Source organism: Agelaius tricolor, unplaced genomic scaffold, assembly GCF_023055355.1.
Source record: "Agelaius tricolor isolate 1412-34295 unplaced genomic scaffold, bAgeTri1.0.p SCAF_1, whole genome shotgun sequence".
NCBI classification, from domain to species: Eukaryota; Metazoa; Chordata; class Aves; order Passeriformes; family Icteridae; genus Agelaius; species Agelaius tricolor.
The window spans coordinates 5,249,760-5,269,329 of NW_027269261.1; the positions used below are offsets into that span (position 1 = coordinate 5,249,760).

Below are 19,570 nucleotides of genomic sequence, written 5' to 3' on the forward strand. Positions count from 1 at the left end.
ACCCAAATTCCCGCAGTTCGGCCCCAAGCTTGCTGCCTCATTTCCTCGGGTGCTTCTGAATACTCCTTCAGGCAGTGCATTTCCCCAAAGTCAGGGTTTTATCTTGTTATTATTATCTCAAGCGATAAATGGCACAGGAAACTTTCCCCCGTGTTTTCCATGTAAGAAGCAGGAATGGGCCCTGCTGCAAGTTAAACACATCTGTGAGAAAGGGCCCTGGCTGTAGGGATGCAGCTCAAATCACACTCACCCCTGAGTCACCACCGAGATGCCACATTTAGAAAAAAGGAGGATTTGCTTTCTTGGTGAGGCAGTTCCTTTCTCTTCCCGTCGCAATTTAGAGGGAAAGTTTCCTTTTTGTTTAGAATTTAATGACCTCATTCCCTCATATGAAATCCTTGTAAATGAAAGCCTTGTTTTCCCCTGGAGTTGCGTTTAACAGGATGCATTCATGGAGAGGAATAATTGCACTTAGCTTGCAAATTCAGACCAGTAGTTTGCAGGAAACAAATATCACGTTAAAGAGTTTCCCTGCTCTAATTGTTTCCATAGTACAAGCAGCCAAGCAGAGCCTTACTGCTGGAAAGGTACTGATTTAAATAAAAATCAGGTTGTCCAGGACTAAAGGTATTCTTTCTTCTGTACTTGTGGGATATTATTGAGCCCTCTTGCTGGAATCAGCTTTATTTTGGGTAACAAATGGGTTTCTTGCAAGGTGAGGCTTCAATGAGGATATTAATATTGATATTAATTTTGGCCCTTCACCCTCTTCTGGGGGAAATTACCCAACTTTCCTTGACCAAATCAGTTGCAGTAAAGACTAAAGGGAGGAAATTCATGTGTGTTTGGCAAGTGTCAGGCTTAGAAAAGAGTGGACTTTTTTATTTGTAGAAAATAAACTTACTTCCAATTTCAGGCCCAAGTTAACACTTGGGAAAGTGCTACATGCTTGAGTTGCCGTTATTCTAAGAAATGAATTGAGAATATGCTGTTTTCTGGTTTGATCTGCTTGCCAGATGAATGCAAGAGCTGAAATTGCATCCAAAAAGTTTTGCTGGTGTTTTTCTCCAGCAGTACCTGTTTGTTTTGATGGTATAGAGGCCTTTTGGTTACACAGCTAAGACTCAACCCATCTTTTTTTTCTTTCTTCTTTTTTTTTTCTTTTTTCCCTTTTTTCTTCTTTTTTTTCTTTATCTTTTTTTTTTTCTTTTTCTTTTTTTCCTTCTTTTTTTTTTTTTTTCTTTTTTCTTCTTTTTCTTCAATTTATTTTTTAGTGGAAAGCAAATGAACCAAAGCCCCACTGCAGACTTCATAAATTCAGTGAAATTCTTTGCAAGGATGGACCAACAGTTTAGTACAAAATATTCAGTGAACTCACTAAAATGGTTTTGTATTGCATTTGTTTCATTCTCTAAAGCTAAATTTGCAGAATCCCTGAAATTCTGGTCTTTCTGCTCTTGTGTAATTGCTCTGTTCCTCTTTTCAGATATTGTGGATGGAAGTGACCTGAAGCAGTTTTTTGACAACAATTATTCTCAAATTTATTTTATATTCTATGAAAACTTCATAACACTGGAAAACAGCTTGAAACAAAAAGGTGAGTTTTAGAGTTTTTCCAGCAGCTGTTGGTCAGTGTTCCATAACTGTGCTCCAGGGCATTCCATTAAAGCCTAGTTGTCTAGTCCTCATTTTTCTGTATTTACACTAATAGTTTCCTGCAGTACAGTGTGAGCGTTAATCACTTTAATTTTATGGTAGCAGGAGAGGTGAGCATGGAAAATCACTCTGCAATGAGAGCAGCAGCTGATCACATTTCTGGGTTCGTTTCAGCATTTACATTCCCGTCCTCTCAGCTTGCTCCAGGCTCCTGCAGCTCCCTCTGCTCAGCTGAGACACGGCCAGAGCAGAGAGGGGCACTGCAGCCTGGGCACAGCTCACACTTGGGATCTTTATTTAAGGTTAGAAATAAATTGAGTGGCATCTTTGACTTTAGCTGAACAGCAACAGCCTAATTCTGCTGTCCTTTATTGTATGTTTCTGGCAAGCAATGTTGTTTTGTGTCTTGCAGGGAATAAATCACAAAGGGAGGAGCTGGACTCCATCCTCTTTCTTTTTGAAGTAAGTTTTCCATACCATGAAAACTAATTTGTGTTTTGAATCTCACTGTCATTCTGTGGTTGCTTAGAGCTTTGCAGTGAGGGGTGAAACCAGGTGTCAGTCACCTGAATTAAGAGATGTTATCAAAATGCCCTGGAAATCCAGCAAGAACACCTCTGTCCTGAGCATCTGGGAGCTGATGCTCTGAAATCAAGCCAGGGGTTTTGGTGGAATTTGGGAGCACTACTTGCAATCAGTATTTGGTTCTGTTATGCTAAGGCTTTCAGGAAGTCTGCTTTCTGCTGTTTCTCTTCTGTTTCAATGAAACAAGAGTTTGCTCCTGTGTTTCATGGAAGGCCACTTCAGAAGAGGAGCAGCACTTTCCCCCTGCTCTGTGTTTGTTTTGCCTGTGTCCCAGCAGGAGGCTGGGCTCTGCTCCCCTCGCTTAGAGGCATCTGTTGTGATTGCAGTGTTGGGTCTTGCAGCTCAAGGGAAATAAAAGGACAGGAGTTGTCAGCTACTGCACATCGGTTTGATCTGAGTGTGTGAAATGCTGATTTGCTAATTTGTTTTTTTTTTTTAATTTTTGTTCAGTATAACATCTTTCATTTCCATATCCTTCCCTCCTGCCCAGCACTGGCCACCAGAGCATTGGCAGTGTCTGGGGAAGAAATGTTACCTAGTTAACTTTTGCATAATCAAATTAGGATTGCTTTAATTTAAGCGAGAATAGTCTGGGATAGATCATTTTCTAAGGTACCTCTTTGACTGTGATTATTACCTAAATGTATTTGGATGTGAGAAAATATCACTGGACCAGATGAAAGCCTGACACATAAAAATATTCTTAAAATGCACACTGAAATTCTCAGCTTAAGCTCTGCCTGTCTCTAGTCAAAAAGCTTTGGCAGTTAATTAGGTAAATAATTGGCCAGATTTCTCTCTTAAGGTTAAACACACATAATCTACTGATTTCTTTCTCTTTTCTTTATTTCTTTCTCTGTTACTCCAACTACTAACTTTTTACCTGAGTATTACATCACAGAAATGTCATTTTTGTTTATATGTTGGGGTTTGTTTGGTAGGAAAAAGCCCTTCAAACTTTCAGTGGGACTCTAGAAATTGAAGCTAAAGGTTAATTGTTCTCAACTCCTCTCCCTCCCTCTAAAACACCCCCCAGACCCTCAGAAGTATGTGTCTTCATGGTTTTGCATTAATGAGTAGTTTGTGGTTGAAATGGAATTTATAGTGACAAGAAGAATGATGCTGTTTAGCCTAATGTGCCTGTTGTGGGAAAAATGGCCATGAGAATGATGACATGGAATCCTGGGCTTTTGTGATCTTGAATTCTCACTTTGCTGCCTCCTTTTCCTCCTCTCCCTCATTTCCCCCTCTGTGAGACCGGATTTTCACCCTGAGATCCAAGCTGTGCTTTCTGCTCCTTGTGACATTAGCACGGGTCTGCTCTGGGGTTGTGCCCGAGGCAGTGGCAAAGAACACAAGCTCACAAATTTGCCAGGGCTGTTTGGGGCAGGAGAAACTCTTCCTCCTCCTCCTCCTCCTCCTCTTCCCCCTCAATGCCCAGCCCAGCAGAGAAGGTGTTGCTGTGCAGGTTAATGGAAGCTCGTTAATACGCTGGGGCCTTGAATAAGGAATGACATTGAATAGCAAATAGCCAATGCTTGCTCATCTGGGTGGAGGGAATAACTGGGCATTCCCAGGGCTTGGAAAGGGGTGGCCAATCACCACCCCTTAATACTCCTTAAAAGTGTCTGAAGGATAAAAAATGGATGGTTGTGTCTGAAGCAGGGGCTGCTTGGGGTCCCAGTGGAGGAGAGCTGTGCAACAGCCTGGTCACCCTGGGGGAGAGGAGATCCTTTCAGTGTTTCTGTGGGATTCAGAGTGATTCCCTTCATGGTGGGGATCTGCTGGGTTGAGTGTGCAGTCCATGGATAGCTAACCCTGGGTGAGAACAGCCCGAGAGCCTCAGCACAGGACAGGGAGTCAGAAATGCCAAGTGATGAAACATTCATACTCTAAGCCATAGGAAACAGAACTAATTGATTGTTAAGCTTTCCATATTTAGTGTGATGTCAGCAGGAGCCAGGGGGATGCTGCATATTCTGCTAATTAGCTAAATGGGTAGTTACTTAGGATTAACAAATCCTGAGTCCCCAGGCTGAGGGTCAACAGCTTAAAAATCAATAAAAATATTTATGAGGGAATTGCTGCCTTTGCCTTTCCTGGAGGTTTACTGAGGGTTGTGCTGCTGTTTTGGAGTGACACCTAGTGTGTGTATTGGGCAGCAAGGCTTTTCCCACAAATCCTCTGGAAACTGACTTGGCTTGGTAGTAATTTATGGAGGTTCTAATTTTACACATAAGCTGCACAGCTTGGCCACACAGTAACTTCAAACAGCATGTTACTCAAAGAAGAAATGTTAGCCAGCAGGGAGGAATGCCAAGGGTTAACTGTTGCAATTAATCCTGCAAAATGCTCGGCTCTAACTCTGTAAGATGCTTTGGCCTTGTCTTTTCCCAGATAGATATTTGTGAAGTGATATGGCAGCAGTACTGTTATTTTTCCCTGTTTCAGCTAAAAGCTCAAAATTATGCGACACACAATTTTTTTTTCTGCCGAGGCATGGCTCTGTCTCTATTTGCAGTGCATTTGCAGAACAGGTTGCTGTTGTTCCTTGTGTCCCTGTTCCCTTCTGAGGGAGCAGCTCGAAACCTCAGGTTTGAGGGCAGCTCTGAGCCCTGTGTGTCACAGACCTGCCAGGAGGTGCACTGTATTTGTGTCCATTTTTTGGCACCAATAACAGTATTGTTGGTTATATATTGGTTATATACATATCTGTTTGTGAAAGTTTTTTTTTTTTTTAATCATAAAGTGTTTTTTCTTTCTTGCAGCATCAGATACTGATTCCTCTGACACTGTGGTTTTTTAATCACTAATGAAGTAAAAGCAGATTGGTGGTTTTGTGATACATAGATCAATTTCTTCCCACTCTCTATAATTTTTCTTCTTTAGTTCAGAACAGTCACATCTGTTGTGCTGGTGGTGTCATAAAATTCATTCCACTGATCTAATTTCACTGGATGACATGTTTTATGCTGAGAATTTTTCAGATGTAGGAAAGCTTCCCCAAGTCCATGTTTTGTGTGGAGTTTGTGGTTTCTTGAGCCTGATGCAGATGTGAATGCTGAGTCTCAAGCTCAGTAGAGTAACAAAGGAGCTTTTTTGTTTATAACAGTAAAAGTGCTTGTAGCTCTACTTTTCTACACACAGAAGATTACTTTTGAAATCATTTACAATTTGTTCTGCCATAATTCAAATAACATTGCTGCTATTCTTACAGCATTCTGTGGTAAATTCTAGCTACATGTTTTACGTGTTTTACTTCAGAGATCTTACTGTTTCTTGTTATGCCAGGGGCAGTGATAAGTGCCCTGTGTGCTTTGGGCAGACATTTTCCCTCAACAAATAACTGTAAATCATTTATTAATGCAATAAATGGAGTATCCCTTCATTGAGCTTGAGCTGATGCAGGCACACTGACTCCATTGGCCTCTTGGCTCCAGGGGTGGGTTTGCCCAGTGAGGGCACCTTGGGGGTGGCTGTCATTGATCCAAGACCATCCTGGCACGTCCAGAGCAGCAGAACAATGTCCCCCCATGGCTGTGGGGCTGGGAAACATCATCTGGGATCCCAGGTGAGGTTTGGGCCAGCCTCAGCCTGCCCGGTGTCCTGCAGCAGGTGATGGGCACAGAGCTGCCAGTCAGGGCGGGATTCAACCAGGGGGGCAAAAGCAAAAAGCTTTGAAAAGGAAATAGCAGTTTTGGTGAAGTCAGAGGGAGTCTGTTGAAATATGAGCCTCGGTAGTTTTTATTTTGTTTCAATAAAAGAGAGAGACACAGCTTTCAAAAAGCAGCATCCTGTGTAAACTAAGATTTAAACTTAACATTATTCCTAGTCATGCAGGAAGTCCAAACGAAAAAGAACTATGGATAATCAGTTAAAAGAACTGACAGATACCCTGATGTGTTGATCAGTAGTAATACCTAATTTCTATTTCAAGTGTGTTATAATGGATTACCATATAGATGCAGCAAAGCACTAAGCATTAAATAGATCTATGTGTTTTCTGAAAAAGCAATATTATTTTGCACTGTGGGGTTTCTTAAAATATTTCTTATTAGTGTAGTGTGAAACTAGGAACAAGATGTCAATAGCCAGCTCAGATTCACAGCGGTGTGGCTGACAGCCTGGGCTGGAGGGGAAGAAACTCTCATTTGTTACATAGCAATAGCAGTGCATGTTCTTTAGAGCACCAGGGGTGGGGAGGGTGTACAAAATGTTGCTGGAAATGTGAAGTTGCAAAGGAAACAGCTGGAGCTGGTTCACGACTTGTGCAGTCTCATGTCACGCTGCAGCACCACCTCAGTCTGGGACTGAAGGGCAAAAACCACCAGCTGGAAGCTGTGCTGGTGGGACTGGGGCTTAGCTTGTAACCTTCAGAGTTTATATTCAATGACCTAGACTTTGCACCTGGGTGACTTCTTTTTGCATTGCAGGAGCAGAGGTGGGTTCTGCATTCGTATCATTTAGGGTGGCCCTGCTGTGCTGCAGAGCTGTGCTGTCTGCAGTGCAGGAGGGGGACAAGGTTGCTTTTTGAGGATGCCTTGCTGTGGGGCAGGACCATGCAGGTGATCCGTCACACCCTTGCATTTTTTCAAGATACATAGATTTATTGTTTTCCTGGTTTTGAGATGCTGAAAAGGAGAATGCAAGGGAAGTGACTTCAGTGTCTGCATTTTTTTTTTGCTGTGTGAATAGACTTTGGGATATGGGAGCTTTTCTCAGATAGGAACTTCTGTCCTCTTACTGATGGATTGAACCCTTGATTGTTTTGATTCAGTCACCTGACAAGGGTGTTGGATTCTGTGTTTTGTAAAGAGAACAGAATGGTAAGCTTGTTGTTTTCTGCCCTGACCCCCCCAGTTTTGTGCAGTTTAGAGTTTAGGCTTGTTTTTCCTGCTCGTTGTTGAACTGTGCAGCATTTGTTTTTCTGCTTTTCTCTGGATACAACCTAAAATTCTCTGAGACTTGGATGTGAAAATTGTTACCAAATTCTTTTTCAAATGGGTCTTTATTCTGGAGCTTTGCACTTTTCCAGCCTATGAGGCTCAGACCTCATCACAGCTCACTTTCTGGAAGGGAGCTTGGTGTTCAAATTTAGATGAAACTGTGTAACAGACTAAAACAATGGAAACAAAATCCTTGTGCTTCTGTCTGGTTTTCCATGATAAATGTGCCAGTGTATGAAGCTTCCTTCCTGCAGCATGACACCTGAACCCAGCCCAGTTTTTGTTGCTGGTTTGCCATAGGGTTTTGTTTCCTGGAGCTTTTCCTTGCACACCTCGGGCACACAGCTTGTGGTGAGCCTGGGCACAGACCCAGCTCCCACGCAGAGCTCCTGGGTCAGGTTGGGTTAGGAGTGCTCCTGGGTTAGCTTAGGACTCCTTTCTGCCCTGTGCCAAGCTAATTAATGATTAATGCCAGAAATAGTCTGGAGGAGTGGTGGGCTGCCAGTGTTTCAATGTTTAGATGCATAACGATAACTCTTTGTCCATGAATCCTGCAATCTGATTGGCAGAAGCCTGGTGCTTCACTAACAGGTAAAGCCCCAATGTGAGTCATGGCCTCATTTTTAGCCAGTCAGATCCTTCATCCCAAGCATTCCTGCTGCCCACAGACAGGGAGCTCGACCTCTGGACCCTCCGCTCCTGGGGTCCTGCTGCCATGGTGTGCTAGGGAGGGAGCTGGGGGAGTGACACTGAAACAAAGTACAAGGAACATGGAAAGGACCTGCCTGGTTTGCATTTTTATTCTGATTAACCTTTCAGAAGTGCTATTTACTGTGTGGGGAACACATGCTATGGTGGAGGTGTGGAGGAGGACCAGCCTGTCTGTGACCTGAGCTCTAGCTCCCTGGGTCCACAAACTTGTCATGACTACCATCCTCTGCCGTGGAGAAAGGAATGTTCCATGTCCAAAAAAGACTGTTCTGAGTGTTGAATATAATTTCTGAAGCCCTTTATTGTCAAAAGCAAGAGGTCTGTCCTGCTCCATGTCTCGAGCACATGCTCTGGCAGTGGTTGTGACTCTGTCCCCCGGCTCCCAGGCGTGGCCCACAGTGCCAGCTGCTTTCTGGGCTGTGATGCTTTGTTTTTTCCTGTGAGTTTCTGTGTGCAAAACACCCTCAAATGTGTCACTGTTGCTTAGGTGACCTATCATCCATTTGAATCTTGCATGTGGTATTACTGAGAACTTAGAGGTGCTTTGTTGTGCAGAAACTGGTGCCAGTCGTTTTGTTTGATAATTGCAAGGAACTCTTGACTGTCAGTCACTTATAATGTTGTTTAATTTCATTTGATTTCCAAACGGAAGAGTTCAAAACTAGTTTCCTGTTTAAATACATCTTCCTAATTATTTCAATGGCTGAAAAGTTGTAAGTTGGAGACATTATTTGTGTGAAGCCCTGTGTGCTGCCAGACCTTTGTGAGGTGGAGCAGCACTAGGTGAGCTGTGCTGCTGCTGCCACACCCGTGGCTGAGCCCTAGTCCATGCTGCCAATAGTTTAAAAAGAAACTCTGTTTGTATCCCCATCTCATTTGTATGTCGTGCATCTGTTTCTCTGTATCCTCTGATGAACCAGTTTTATTACAGAAAATTTGACTAGTTTTGTTTCCTGCAGAAAATATTGCAGCTGCTACCAGAGAGGATTTTTTATCGATGGCATTTTCGCAGTATAGGTAAGAAGAAATTGTTTAAAAAAATTTGGACTTTTTAGTAGTGTTTTCAGATCAATTTTTCTTTTAATGAGCAATATATGAGTTGAGTTATGAATACACGGTATTTCTGCAAGTTTGACCCCAGCTGTCTTTCCCAGATTCTCATGAAATGGGGGATTTTCCCAGCATCCTGTTAGAATATGGCCTTGGCCATGACAGACAAGATACTCATGGGTGGCTTCCTCAGACCAAGACTGTTCTTTCCTCCCACTCTGGTGGTATGGAAGCTTCTGGAAGAAGGCAGGGAATAGGAGGAGTCTCGCAGAGAGCAACCTTGGGTGGCCAGAACACCTTGAAATCCAGTGAAGTGGTTTAACTTGATCATTTCCTCTGAATCAAATGCCTTGAATTCGTCAGTGCTTTTCAAATTCTGCTTCCAAATGCCACCAGTGTGGCACCAGTGGGTTTTTATGCTGCTTATTAAAATTTTATGGGGGTGTTCTATTCCTTCCAAGTAGGACTTTTTGGTTGAGGTTGGTTTGCAGCACTGTCTGACCAGCTGCCATTTTTGTCATCAGAACAAGGAATTGCTTTTGCAGAAGAACAATGAGCGGAAGTTAAAGGTCAAGGGAAGGGCTGCTGTCACATTTCCACTCAGCACTGACAAAAACAAGAGGAGACATCTGCCTGGCCACTTCACAACAGTTCAGCTGCACTAGTCCAGACCAAATTGGTTCCACTTGGTTGCTCTGTAGCTGATACATTCTTTATGCTTCTATTGAGTGGTCTTAGTGGCAAAATTTTTTATCTGTGTCCAAAAAGTGATGTACAAAATTTGGCAGAGCATTTATTTACACCTCTGCCTTGTGATTTCCTTTTGTTTAACATTTCATGTGCATTAATGTGAATTTCCTATATATATATTAATAATTATTATATAATCTTGTGAAATGGCGAGATCTTGCCGTTATACACATTCCTTAAATGGGAAGGAGCCCATTTAAGGAATGTGTATAATTCACAGATCTTACTATAAATGAAAATAATTTGAGACATGGTCCTCTGAAGAAAACCCAGAGGAAAGATGCATCACAGTTAATCTTGGGTGGTGGTGATTGTAGCTACATTCAGTTGGGGTTTTCCCTCACAGTTGTCTTAATACCCAGTGTAGTGGCCCCAGAATAAATTAATGTAGGATTTCATGAAATATTTTTGAAAACATTGTGGTGGGACGTGTCTGATAATGTCTCCTTAATTTTCCTAATCCAGGGTCGATTCTGAAGAAGCTTTTGCACACTGGAAATTCTCTCAAGGTATCGTGTTGATGTTTTCATATTTCTTTTCAATCAAGTTCCTGTGAAGTATGCTACTTTGCAGCCTTCCAATAGCAGTGTTTTCCAGATTGTTAGGCTTTGTAATTTTTTCTTGCTCACCTTTTAATCTTAAATTTTATTATTGTGATCCTTGATTATTTTAATATCTGTTTTCAGTCATTTTGCTGCTCTCATGACCTTTGTGAAGTTACCTGGAGAAGGATATTGCTTAATACCTAATTTTGCTTAATACCTAATGAAGCAATTAGGCATTGATATTGCTTAATACCTAATTTTTTGAGCTTTCTCTGGCATTAGAGCTAGGATTATATATTAATAATGTGAATACCCTTGGTATGATGGCTAGACCTTGCAGCCCCTAGCTGGGATGAAGCTCTCGCCCTGCCTGTTGTGAACGATTTACCCGTGTTACTGCGCTTACAGACCTGTGTCACTGCCCCTTTTTGCCCAAATGCACCCCCTTGCAGCTCAGGTGTGAAGGAATCCGCCTGTTCCTGCTGTGGCTGCAAGCCCTGCAGACCAACTGTGGTGAGGAGCAGATCCTGATGTTTGCCTGCCTGGTGCCCGGCTTCCCCCCGCTGCCGTCCTCGCGCGGGCCCTGCACGCTGGAGAGCCTGGTCAGCCCCCCGGCCGCGCCCGACGGTGAGCCTGCTCCTGGGGGCAGATGCAACCCCTTCTCCTCTGGGATTCAGTCTCTGAACCTGAGAGAAGAGAGAAAAGAGCGATCCAAACCATTCTTCTCTCATCTGCTGCTCCTGTGTTGTGCCAAAGTGGGATGCAGTATGGAGGTTGTTTACCCGAAGCGATGGTGTTTTGTTTCCTTGGCCTATCAGGGCCAAGCGCGTGTCCAGACTGTCGGTCAGGAGATTTTGTTCAGTTCAGTTCTTGTTCAGTTTCAGTTTAGATGTAGTATAATATAGTATAGAATAATAGTATCATAAAGTAATTAATTTGCCTTCTGGTAGCAATGGAGTCCTCCTCATCATTCCTCTTGCCAATTGGGCGAAATTTCAGTGATAGGGTGGAATCCTCCAAGGACTGTGACGGTGTTCACAGGGGTCTGAGGATGAGGGAAGAGATGTAGATCTGACTCCATGTTTCAGAAGGCTTGATTTATTATTTTATGATATTTATTACACTAAAACTATACTAAAAGAATAGAAGAAAAGGTTTCATCAGAAGGCTGGCTAAGCTAAGAATAGAAAGGAATGATAACAAAGGCAGCTGTCTCAGACTCTCTGTCCGAGCCAGCTGGGCTGTGATTGGCCATTAATTACAAACATTCAACATGGGCCAATCACAGATCCACCTGTTGCATTCGACAGCAGCAGATAACCATTGTTTACATTTTGTTCCTGAGGCCTTTCAGCTTCTCAGGAGGAAAAATCCTAAGGAAAGGATTTTTCATAAAAAGATGTCTGCGACATAGGACCTCCAAATCCTCCAGGGGGACATCCAGGTCCCCCTCCTGGAGGAGGAGACAATGGGTGCTGCCCGTGAGCCTTCTCCTGGTGTGCCTCTCCTGGAGGAGGGGACAATGGGTGCTGCCCATGAGCTTTCTCCTGGTGTGCCCCTCCTGGAGGAGGGGACAATGGGTGCTGCCAGCTTCCCCTGGAATTCCGAGCTGGCCGCAGTGTGTGTCCGGCTGCTGGGCTGGTGCGGCTCTAGAGCCGCCTGCTCCTGTCCCTCTGAGGGCTTGCTCTTTGGCTCTGGGGTGGTTTTAATTCAGATGCAGCAGCAGCAGGTGCATTTTACTGCCCCTCAAGCAGGTGTGGAGGTTTCTTCCTTGTTGGCCCACTGCTGGTGTCAGCCATTCCAAGTCGTCGGGAATATGGTGTCATCCTCGCTGGGATGTGCCAGGACTTTGGACATCTGAGCAGCTGCTGGACTTGCACAGCTTGGTAGTGCCCTAATGGTTATTTTCAAGTTAATCTTTTACAGAAAATAGCTTTTATTTCAGTATTTTAATGCGTTCTGTTCTTAAAATATTTGATTTTAGCCAAGATATTTCCAGAGGAAATAACGCCGCTTTTGCCAGCTGTCTCTGGAGAGAAAATTGCAGAAGACCAGACCTGCTATTTTCTCCAGCTCCTGCTAAAATATATGGTAATTCAGGTGAGGAGGATGGATGTTTGAAACTGTTCATATTTGGAGGATGTATTTGTGGTAGAAATTAAGCCTACACTACATTTGTGCGGAGCTGGGTTTGCCCTTCCCCAGCACATTTTTTACTCTTAAGTGGAAAATCATCCCAAAGGTATTTCCTCGTGCCATTTTTGGTGAAAATAAGCAGTTTGTCACACTTCTGTGATAAGAGTTAATGAATGTTATCCAAACTTGCAGAATAACTGACTGTTTTATGTGCTCGTGGCTGCATTTAGAAAATTGATGTGGGGTAAAGATTCAGTTTGTTCTCTTTGGACACATACCTAGATGAAAAGGAATGTAAAGGACCACTGGAGGAAGAGATAAAGAGAGATGGCTTCTGTGATGTTTTTAAAAGGATGCAAGTAACATGTACAAAAAATTTAATTAGAAGTAGATCAGATGAATCTGTACAGGAAATAAATTAAGATAATGTATATATTTTAAAAGTACAAATTAAGCAACATTTTGAAATAAAGTGGAAGCTGTGCAGACAATGAACATTAAAGAGCCTTGTTATTAAAAAGAGATAAATTATAATTAAATACTTTGAGATACACTTTTTAGTATGAAAAGGCAAGACCAAAATAATATTTGGAAAGGGTTTTGTCATCTTGAATAAATGCTTTATTTTAAAAAGTGGCTGTATGAAATTATCAGCTTCCTCCACAGCACCCTTTGTTTTACATATCAGAGTCTCACAACACTTCAGTTAAAGACAAAAATGTCACTCTTCTTTTTATACTCTTGTTACCTGTGTGGGGTCTAAACAAACCTGCTTACTCTACAAATCCCACTGCATAGTGGTTCCAGTGTTTGTTTATTTGTGTTTGTTCTGACAAAGAAAATATTAATGATAAAAGCAGAGCTCAAAGTGGCTTTGTCAAAATGTAAGAAGCAAATTTATTTGGAGCACATCAGTACAGTTGCTCTTCTCCTCTGGTTAGAACAGCTCAAATCCACTGGCTTCCACTGAGCTTGCTGGCTTTGGGGGGATGCTCTATTCCTACTTTCCATTCTTACTGCAGTTTGTAAAGGTACTTTGGGGGCTGTGCTGCTTTTTCTTTTCTTGGTAAGGTGTAGTTGCTTGTTTTTTTTGTGTTCAGGGGGAAACGATTGTCAGTATAACACATTAACTTAAAGCTTTTTGTTTGTTTCTCTCCAACTGCGTGACAAAGGCTGCCAGCTTGGAGTGGAAGAACAAGGAGAACCAAGACACTGGGTTTAAGTTTCTCTTTACTTTGTTCAGAAAATACTATCTTCCTCACTTGTTCCCATCTTTTACAAAGCTAACCAACCTCTACAAACCTGTGCTGGGTAAGTAGTGGGTTTTGCCTTTGGAGAAGAAAAAGATGCTGCTCTCAGCAGCATCTCTGTTCCCAGCTGGTGTATCACTACAGCTCTGTGGGATGAGGAGTTTTTTTCTCCCTAGTTTCCTGTAAAACTAACTTACATTGTAGCAGGGCTGGTTCTTTGTTTCGGCTTTTGCCCTTCTTTTTGCAGCTCTTCTCTTTTGCTTTCCTTTGTTTTGAGTGATACAAGTGATAACCTCAGGAAGGAGCTGTGCTGTTATGTTCTCCTGAGGAGCGATAAAGTTAGGATAGAATATAAGCATTAATAAAATAAAAGCAGTCAGTCATTGCATCTGTTATTTTTTTGGTGATATGCTCAGTACGTTTAGCTAGAGCTGGGAAGCAATTACTAAGATTGCACTTTGTTTCTCTCTTCCTTTTTGTCCTCCCCTCAGACATCCCTGATATCAGGCCAAGGCCGGTGTATGTCACTGCAACGCGGAACAATGAGAGTGTCTACTGCACAAAAATCCCCTACATGGCAGCTCGAGTGGTTTTTATCAAGTGGCTCGTTACCTTCTTCCTTGAAAAGAAGTATTTAACTGCTGTTCAGAATACAAAAAATGGAGGAGAAGTGCTCCCTAAAATTATTCAGGTGGGCTTTAAAGTTTACCTCACTTCTTGCATGTGTGCTAACCTTGCAGGTGATCTCACTCCACTGACAGCTGAAGCACAAAGAAATGCTACCCCATAGTGAATAAATGATGTAGCTGTTTATTTGATTTTTTTTCCCTCATAATTTGTTTCATTACCAGCTTCAGCAGTATTATATTTAGACTTTTGGAATTTACTCTGTTAACTGTCATACTTGGTGGTTCCATGGACCATTTCCCAGTGACATCAAAGGCTGCTTTGTTTTCCTCTCAGTTATAGCAGCTGTTTACAATGAGATATTAGAGAAATATTTCATTTATAAACTCATGATTGAGACTCCTCTGGCATTGGATGCCTCACAATGAATTTTATAAATCGATGGTTTTGAGAGACTCTCCAGCTTCCTGTAAAGAATTTAGAATCAATCTCAGCTTACATTTGGTCTTGAACCATAAGTTAGTGTCAGCTGTGGGCTCAGCAGAGAAGCAACACAGTTTTAAGTAGTAGTAGCCTTCTTGAGCCATGTCTCATAAGCTCTTGGAGGTCTATTACTCACCCAAGATAGCTCAGCTACCTCTGGAGGCATAAAATCAGCAGGATGGCTTCTGTTGTAGTGTTGGAAGCAAAAAGGTTTCATAAAAGGCAAAATAACAGAGAAAAACTGAGCCAGGTGAAGAGGTTCTTGCCCTTGGTAAAACACCTCAAAAAAGCGATTAGTTTCTTTGTTTTCTTCTTTTTCTAGTAAATTGCCCAAGCAGGACTTTTTAGCTTCTGTCTAATTAGCTATCCTTAAGTTTGAAGTGAAGTCTCCAAAGTCTTATGAAGCATCTTTTTCACTTAATCAAAGAGAGAAACTTCTGAGCTTCTTTTCTTCTTGAGAAGACAAAAGATAGTTTTGTCACTCTGTCAACAGAGAGCACATTCCTATAGTTTGAGAGGTTGCAAAACGCAGGCAGTGCCAGAGCAAAACCTGGCAAAAAGTGCCACTGTACTTGGCACTGGTGAGGTCACATCTCGAGTGCTGTGTCCAGTTCTGGGCCCTCAGTTTGGGAAGGATGTTGAGATGCTTGAGCACATCCAGAGGGAGGGCAGCAAGGCTGGTGAGGGCTTGGAACACAAGCCCTGTGAGGAACGTTTGAGGGAGCTGAGATTGTTTAGCCTGGAGAAAAGGAGGCTTAGAGGTGACTTTATTGCTCTCTACACCTTCCTGAAGGGAGGTTGTAGGCAGGTGGGGGTCGGTCTCTGACACAAGAAGAGGACACAGTGTCAAGCTATGTCAGGGAAGGTACAGGTTGGATATTAGGAAAAAAACTTCTACCAAAAGAATAACGAAGTACTAGAGTGCTCTTCCCAGGGAGGTGGTAGAATCACCATCTCTGGATGTGTTTAAAAAAAGACTGGACACGGCACCTGGTGCTATAGTCTGGTTGAGGTGTTAGGGCATAGGTTGGACTCGATGATCTTGGAGGTCTCTTCCAATTCTGTGATTCTGTGCTGCGCCTGCAGAGCGTCGCCGCGGGCCAGGAGAAGAGCGCGGAGCTGGAGGCGGGCGCGGCGGTGCCGGCGGGCGAGCAGGAGCGCGGCCACTCCGGCAGCAGCAGCAGCAGCCTGTCGGACAGGAGGCTCAGCAGCTGCAGCCTGTGCAGCGTGGAGGAGCAGCACCGTGGCGTCTATGAGATGGTGCAGGGCATCCTGCTCTCCACGCGCGGATACGTCAACTTCGTCAACGAGGTGTTCCGCCAGGTCTGCCTGCGGCCGCTCGCTGCCCTGCTTCTTGTTTCTGTGTGAGACAAACCCTGGGGGGCTGGGGCTGGGCAAACTTGGTCTGTCACAAAACTTGCTGATCTGTCACTGTCGTATTTTCTGAAGAATCCTCTTTGCCCAGGATTCTTCTCCTGGGATTCTCTCTTTTCATTTCTCAGAGAGAAATGAAAACAATAATTATCTGATTGCTTCTCCTGTGTTTGCTGCTTTGCAGTGTGGCCTGGAGATTTTTTACCAGCTGGTCATTGTTTGATTGGTTTCATGTGAATTGTTTTAACTTAATGACAATCGCAGTCCAGCTGTGTCGGGACTGTGGAAGCAGTCATGAGTTTTAATTGGCATTCTTTGTAGTCTTCTGTCTGTATGCTTTCTCTGTTCTTTAGTATAGTTTTAGTACAGCATTCTATAATATATCGTATACTATCATATAATCTCATAATAAATTAGCCTTCTAAGAACATGGAGTCAGATTCATCAATTCCTCACTCACCAGTAAATACCACACTGGTCACAGCAGCAGCCTTTGAGGTCAGGCTCCTTCCTAGGTCTAGTTTAACGACCAGATTATGGAATTGTTGAGGGAACTGAAGTTTGCTGCTTAAAATGGCAGTGTGGGTGGTGGTGTGTGTGTGTTTGTATGCATCACATCCGTGTCCTGTGTGGAGTGAAATCTGTGAACTTTCATTTTCAGGCTTTTTTGTTGCCGCCTTCTGATATCTCTGCAACACGGAAAGTGGTGAAAGTGTACCAGAAGTGGATACTGCAGGAGAAACCTGTGTTCATGGAGGAGCCAGACAAGAAGGAGGACAGCCAGGATGCTGTTGCTCCCTTGGAAGACTCCTCAGTGCAAACAGACGGTAAACATGTATGGTATCCCCTGTTCCTTACTTTGTCAGCTGCAATATGGGGCTTTTCACCTCACTCGGTAGAGGAGTAACAGCTTGAAGTGTGGGGAAAAATAGAGGTTAAAAATGCTTTTAGTTAAGGACTCACAGTTTAAATAGTTACTGAGTAGCGCTTTGAGTGCAAGGACAGTTGCAGCTGGTTTGAGAAACTGTAATTTGTGATTATTCCCTGCATGTTTAAATATGACAGCAGGAACTTCATGGAAGAAACACTGATGGGTTTTGCAGTGCTAAAATTCACTCTCGGGTGGCCGAAGGCATGGAGAACAGTTTCATTTTGGTGGCACGTAAAACTTGACAATATGTATTAATTCCTGTATATTGTAACTGGACACCTTAATCTAGAAAATTTACCTGTAGATAAAGTCCCTGTGCATCATCTTTTAATATCCTGTTTTGAACCATCAGTAAAAGTTCTTTGACTCTGTTGACACTGCGACGCTGTTTAAAGGGAAGTTTGCTAGTACTGAATAAGAGGTTTGATTTGTAAAACAGTGAGAATTACAAGATTTTTACTTTGTTTTGTAGAGAATTTATATTTTTGCCAGACTTAAATTAACGTGTTACTACAATCAGTGACTATGAAAAATGGTGAAAAATATTTTAAGTAACATGCTTTCAAAAACTTTTATAAGCCTTCAAATTCCATGTGCGGAAATGAAGAAATAATAGCCAGGAATTCCCTGTGGAAATGAGTGCATGCCATGCCAGTTCCCCTGCTTAGGCTGCTGACCTCAGGGGTGATTTTGTTTCAGTTTGGTGTGTTCCTTTGTGCCCTGCCTCTAACCAGGCTGTGTTTGGCAGCTCTCCTCAGAGCCCTGCGGGCACAAGCGCTCCTCCAGCTGGGGCAGGACCTACTCCTTCACCAGCGCCGTCAGCAGGGGCTGCGTGCTGGAGGATGAGGACAGGGATGTGAAGGCTGGAGCTCAGGCAGCACTGCAGGTGAGCTGGGTGGGAGGGGGACACCGGGGGGCTGTGACCTGCCTGGCCACAGAACTTGCACTGCAAATTCCATTACAATCTCCAAGATGGAGGAAAAGAACTACCAGGGCTTGATTGGTTCTGTAAGACACAATTTGGACTTTGTGTGTCACTCTGTATTTTAACACAAAAGGGTAATTTTTTTCTTCCTGTGAGTACTCAAAATTAATCAGAACCATGCATTTACTTTTTCTGAACTTGATTTATTGAAAATACTGGTGGCTGTTTAAGCATATGATGGCAGGAAATGATTTGCTGGAGGAATGTCCTCTTGCCTGCCCAAGCAGAGGAGACACCCACAAAGCACATGCTGGGCCTTGGTGGGTGTGTGATGGGAGCCACCTGGCTCCTTACTGGAATAACAGAAAAATAAAGTGATGGGTAAAACATGAAACTTCTTCTAAGGAAAGGGGAAGGTTTAACTGAGGAAGCACAGGTGTTTTGTTGTAAGTCTCGCCTGTTTTCATTCCTAACACTGCTCAAATGGACTGTCAACGCCAGGTATTCCTGACAAACTCTGCCAACGTTTTCCTGCTGGAGCCATGCACTGAGGTCCCTTTGCTGCTGAAGGAGCAGGTGGATGCCTGCAAAGCTGTTCTCAGCATCTTCAGGCGCATGATAATGGAGCTGTCCATGAACAGAAAGACATGGTAAGGTTAACATACTGTCATTTAAGAGAAAAAGTTGTTACAGTCCACAACCAACCAAGCTATTTTACAAATGATCTGTGAGGTCTGAAGTGTGACTGTATTCTCAATGAGTAAGGCTTTGCTGCAGGATTAATGAGCAGGTACAACTAATGGAACACAATATTTTGTTTTGGACTCAGGGAACAGATGCTGCAGATACTTCTCAGAATAACAGAAGCTGTGATGCAGAAGCCAAAGGAGAACCAGACAAAGGACACGTTTGCTCAGAGCATGGCAGGGCTGCTCTTCCGAGTGAGTGAGTGGGGCTGCTTGGTTTGCTCTGTCACAACTGCCCACAGTTTTAGTTGAGTGCTATGAAACCTACTTGTATTACTGTGAAGGAGGGGTTTCTCATGTTTTGCTAGTAATTCTCATGTTTTGCTAGTAATTATTTTGTAAACTGTTACTAACGGAGGGAGAGTTGGGTTTGCTCTGTTCTTCAGGGCTCTGTTACAAACTGTGGTAGCACAAATGGGATATTTTCAGTGAGTGTCTCTAAAGTGTACGAATCAAGTAACTGTTTTCCTAAAAGTCCAGCTGGCAAGTCAAAACTGAGTCACACTGAGTGAAAGAGACATTTATGCTTCCTACTATATTTCCAGCCTGGATAGCGTAACTGGGTGTGTAGTGCTGCCCCAGGGCTCAGTCATTCTGTGGGTGTAGGACATTCATTCATTCTGCTGTTATTATAGAGTGTCTTATTTCAGTTTGCCAGACAACATTTAGCCTATTTTTTTTTTTTTTTTTTTATTTCCTTCATCAGTAACTTTCCCCGTTATTTCTGGGAGTGTTTTTTGAGGGAAAGTGGTGAGGCACAACTGATGTGCAGCGCTAAGAGCCTGTGCTGATGTGCAGGTCAGAGTTGTGGGCTGGGCTTGGTGTGCTGAACTCATCTTGTCAGCCCTGCCTGAG

General features: G+C 43.1%; 1 protein-coding gene across 4 annotated transcripts in view; it reads left to right on the forward strand.

The window, feature by feature from the left end:
- The window catches only part of RALGAPA2 (Ral GTPase activating protein catalytic subunit alpha 2), a 92,245-nt gene that overhangs the window by 3,480 nt on the left and 69,195 nt on the right, over positions 1-19,570 (forward strand). For all 4 annotated transcript variants that reach the window (XM_071456529.1, XM_071456572.1, XM_071456637.1 and 1 more), the window contains exons 2-14: positions 1,487-1,597; positions 2,069-2,118; positions 8,858-8,915; positions 10,164-10,207; positions 10,696-10,870; positions 12,228-12,343; positions 13,552-13,690; positions 14,121-14,320; positions 15,826-16,062; positions 16,775-16,948; positions 17,793-17,930; positions 18,471-18,619; positions 18,799-18,910. In XM_071456529.1, coding sequence (XP_071312630.1) covers positions 1,487-1,597; positions 2,069-2,118; positions 8,858-8,915; positions 10,164-10,207; positions 10,696-10,870; positions 12,228-12,343; positions 13,552-13,690; positions 14,121-14,320; positions 15,826-16,062; positions 16,775-16,948; positions 17,793-17,930; positions 18,471-18,619; positions 18,799-18,910 — 1,703 coding nt within the window. The remainder of the gene's footprint in view (positions 1-1,486; positions 1,598-2,068; positions 2,119-8,857; positions 8,916-10,163; positions 10,208-10,695; positions 10,871-12,227; positions 12,344-13,551; positions 13,691-14,120; positions 14,321-15,825; positions 16,063-16,774; positions 16,949-17,792; positions 17,931-18,470; positions 18,620-18,798; positions 18,911-19,570) is intronic.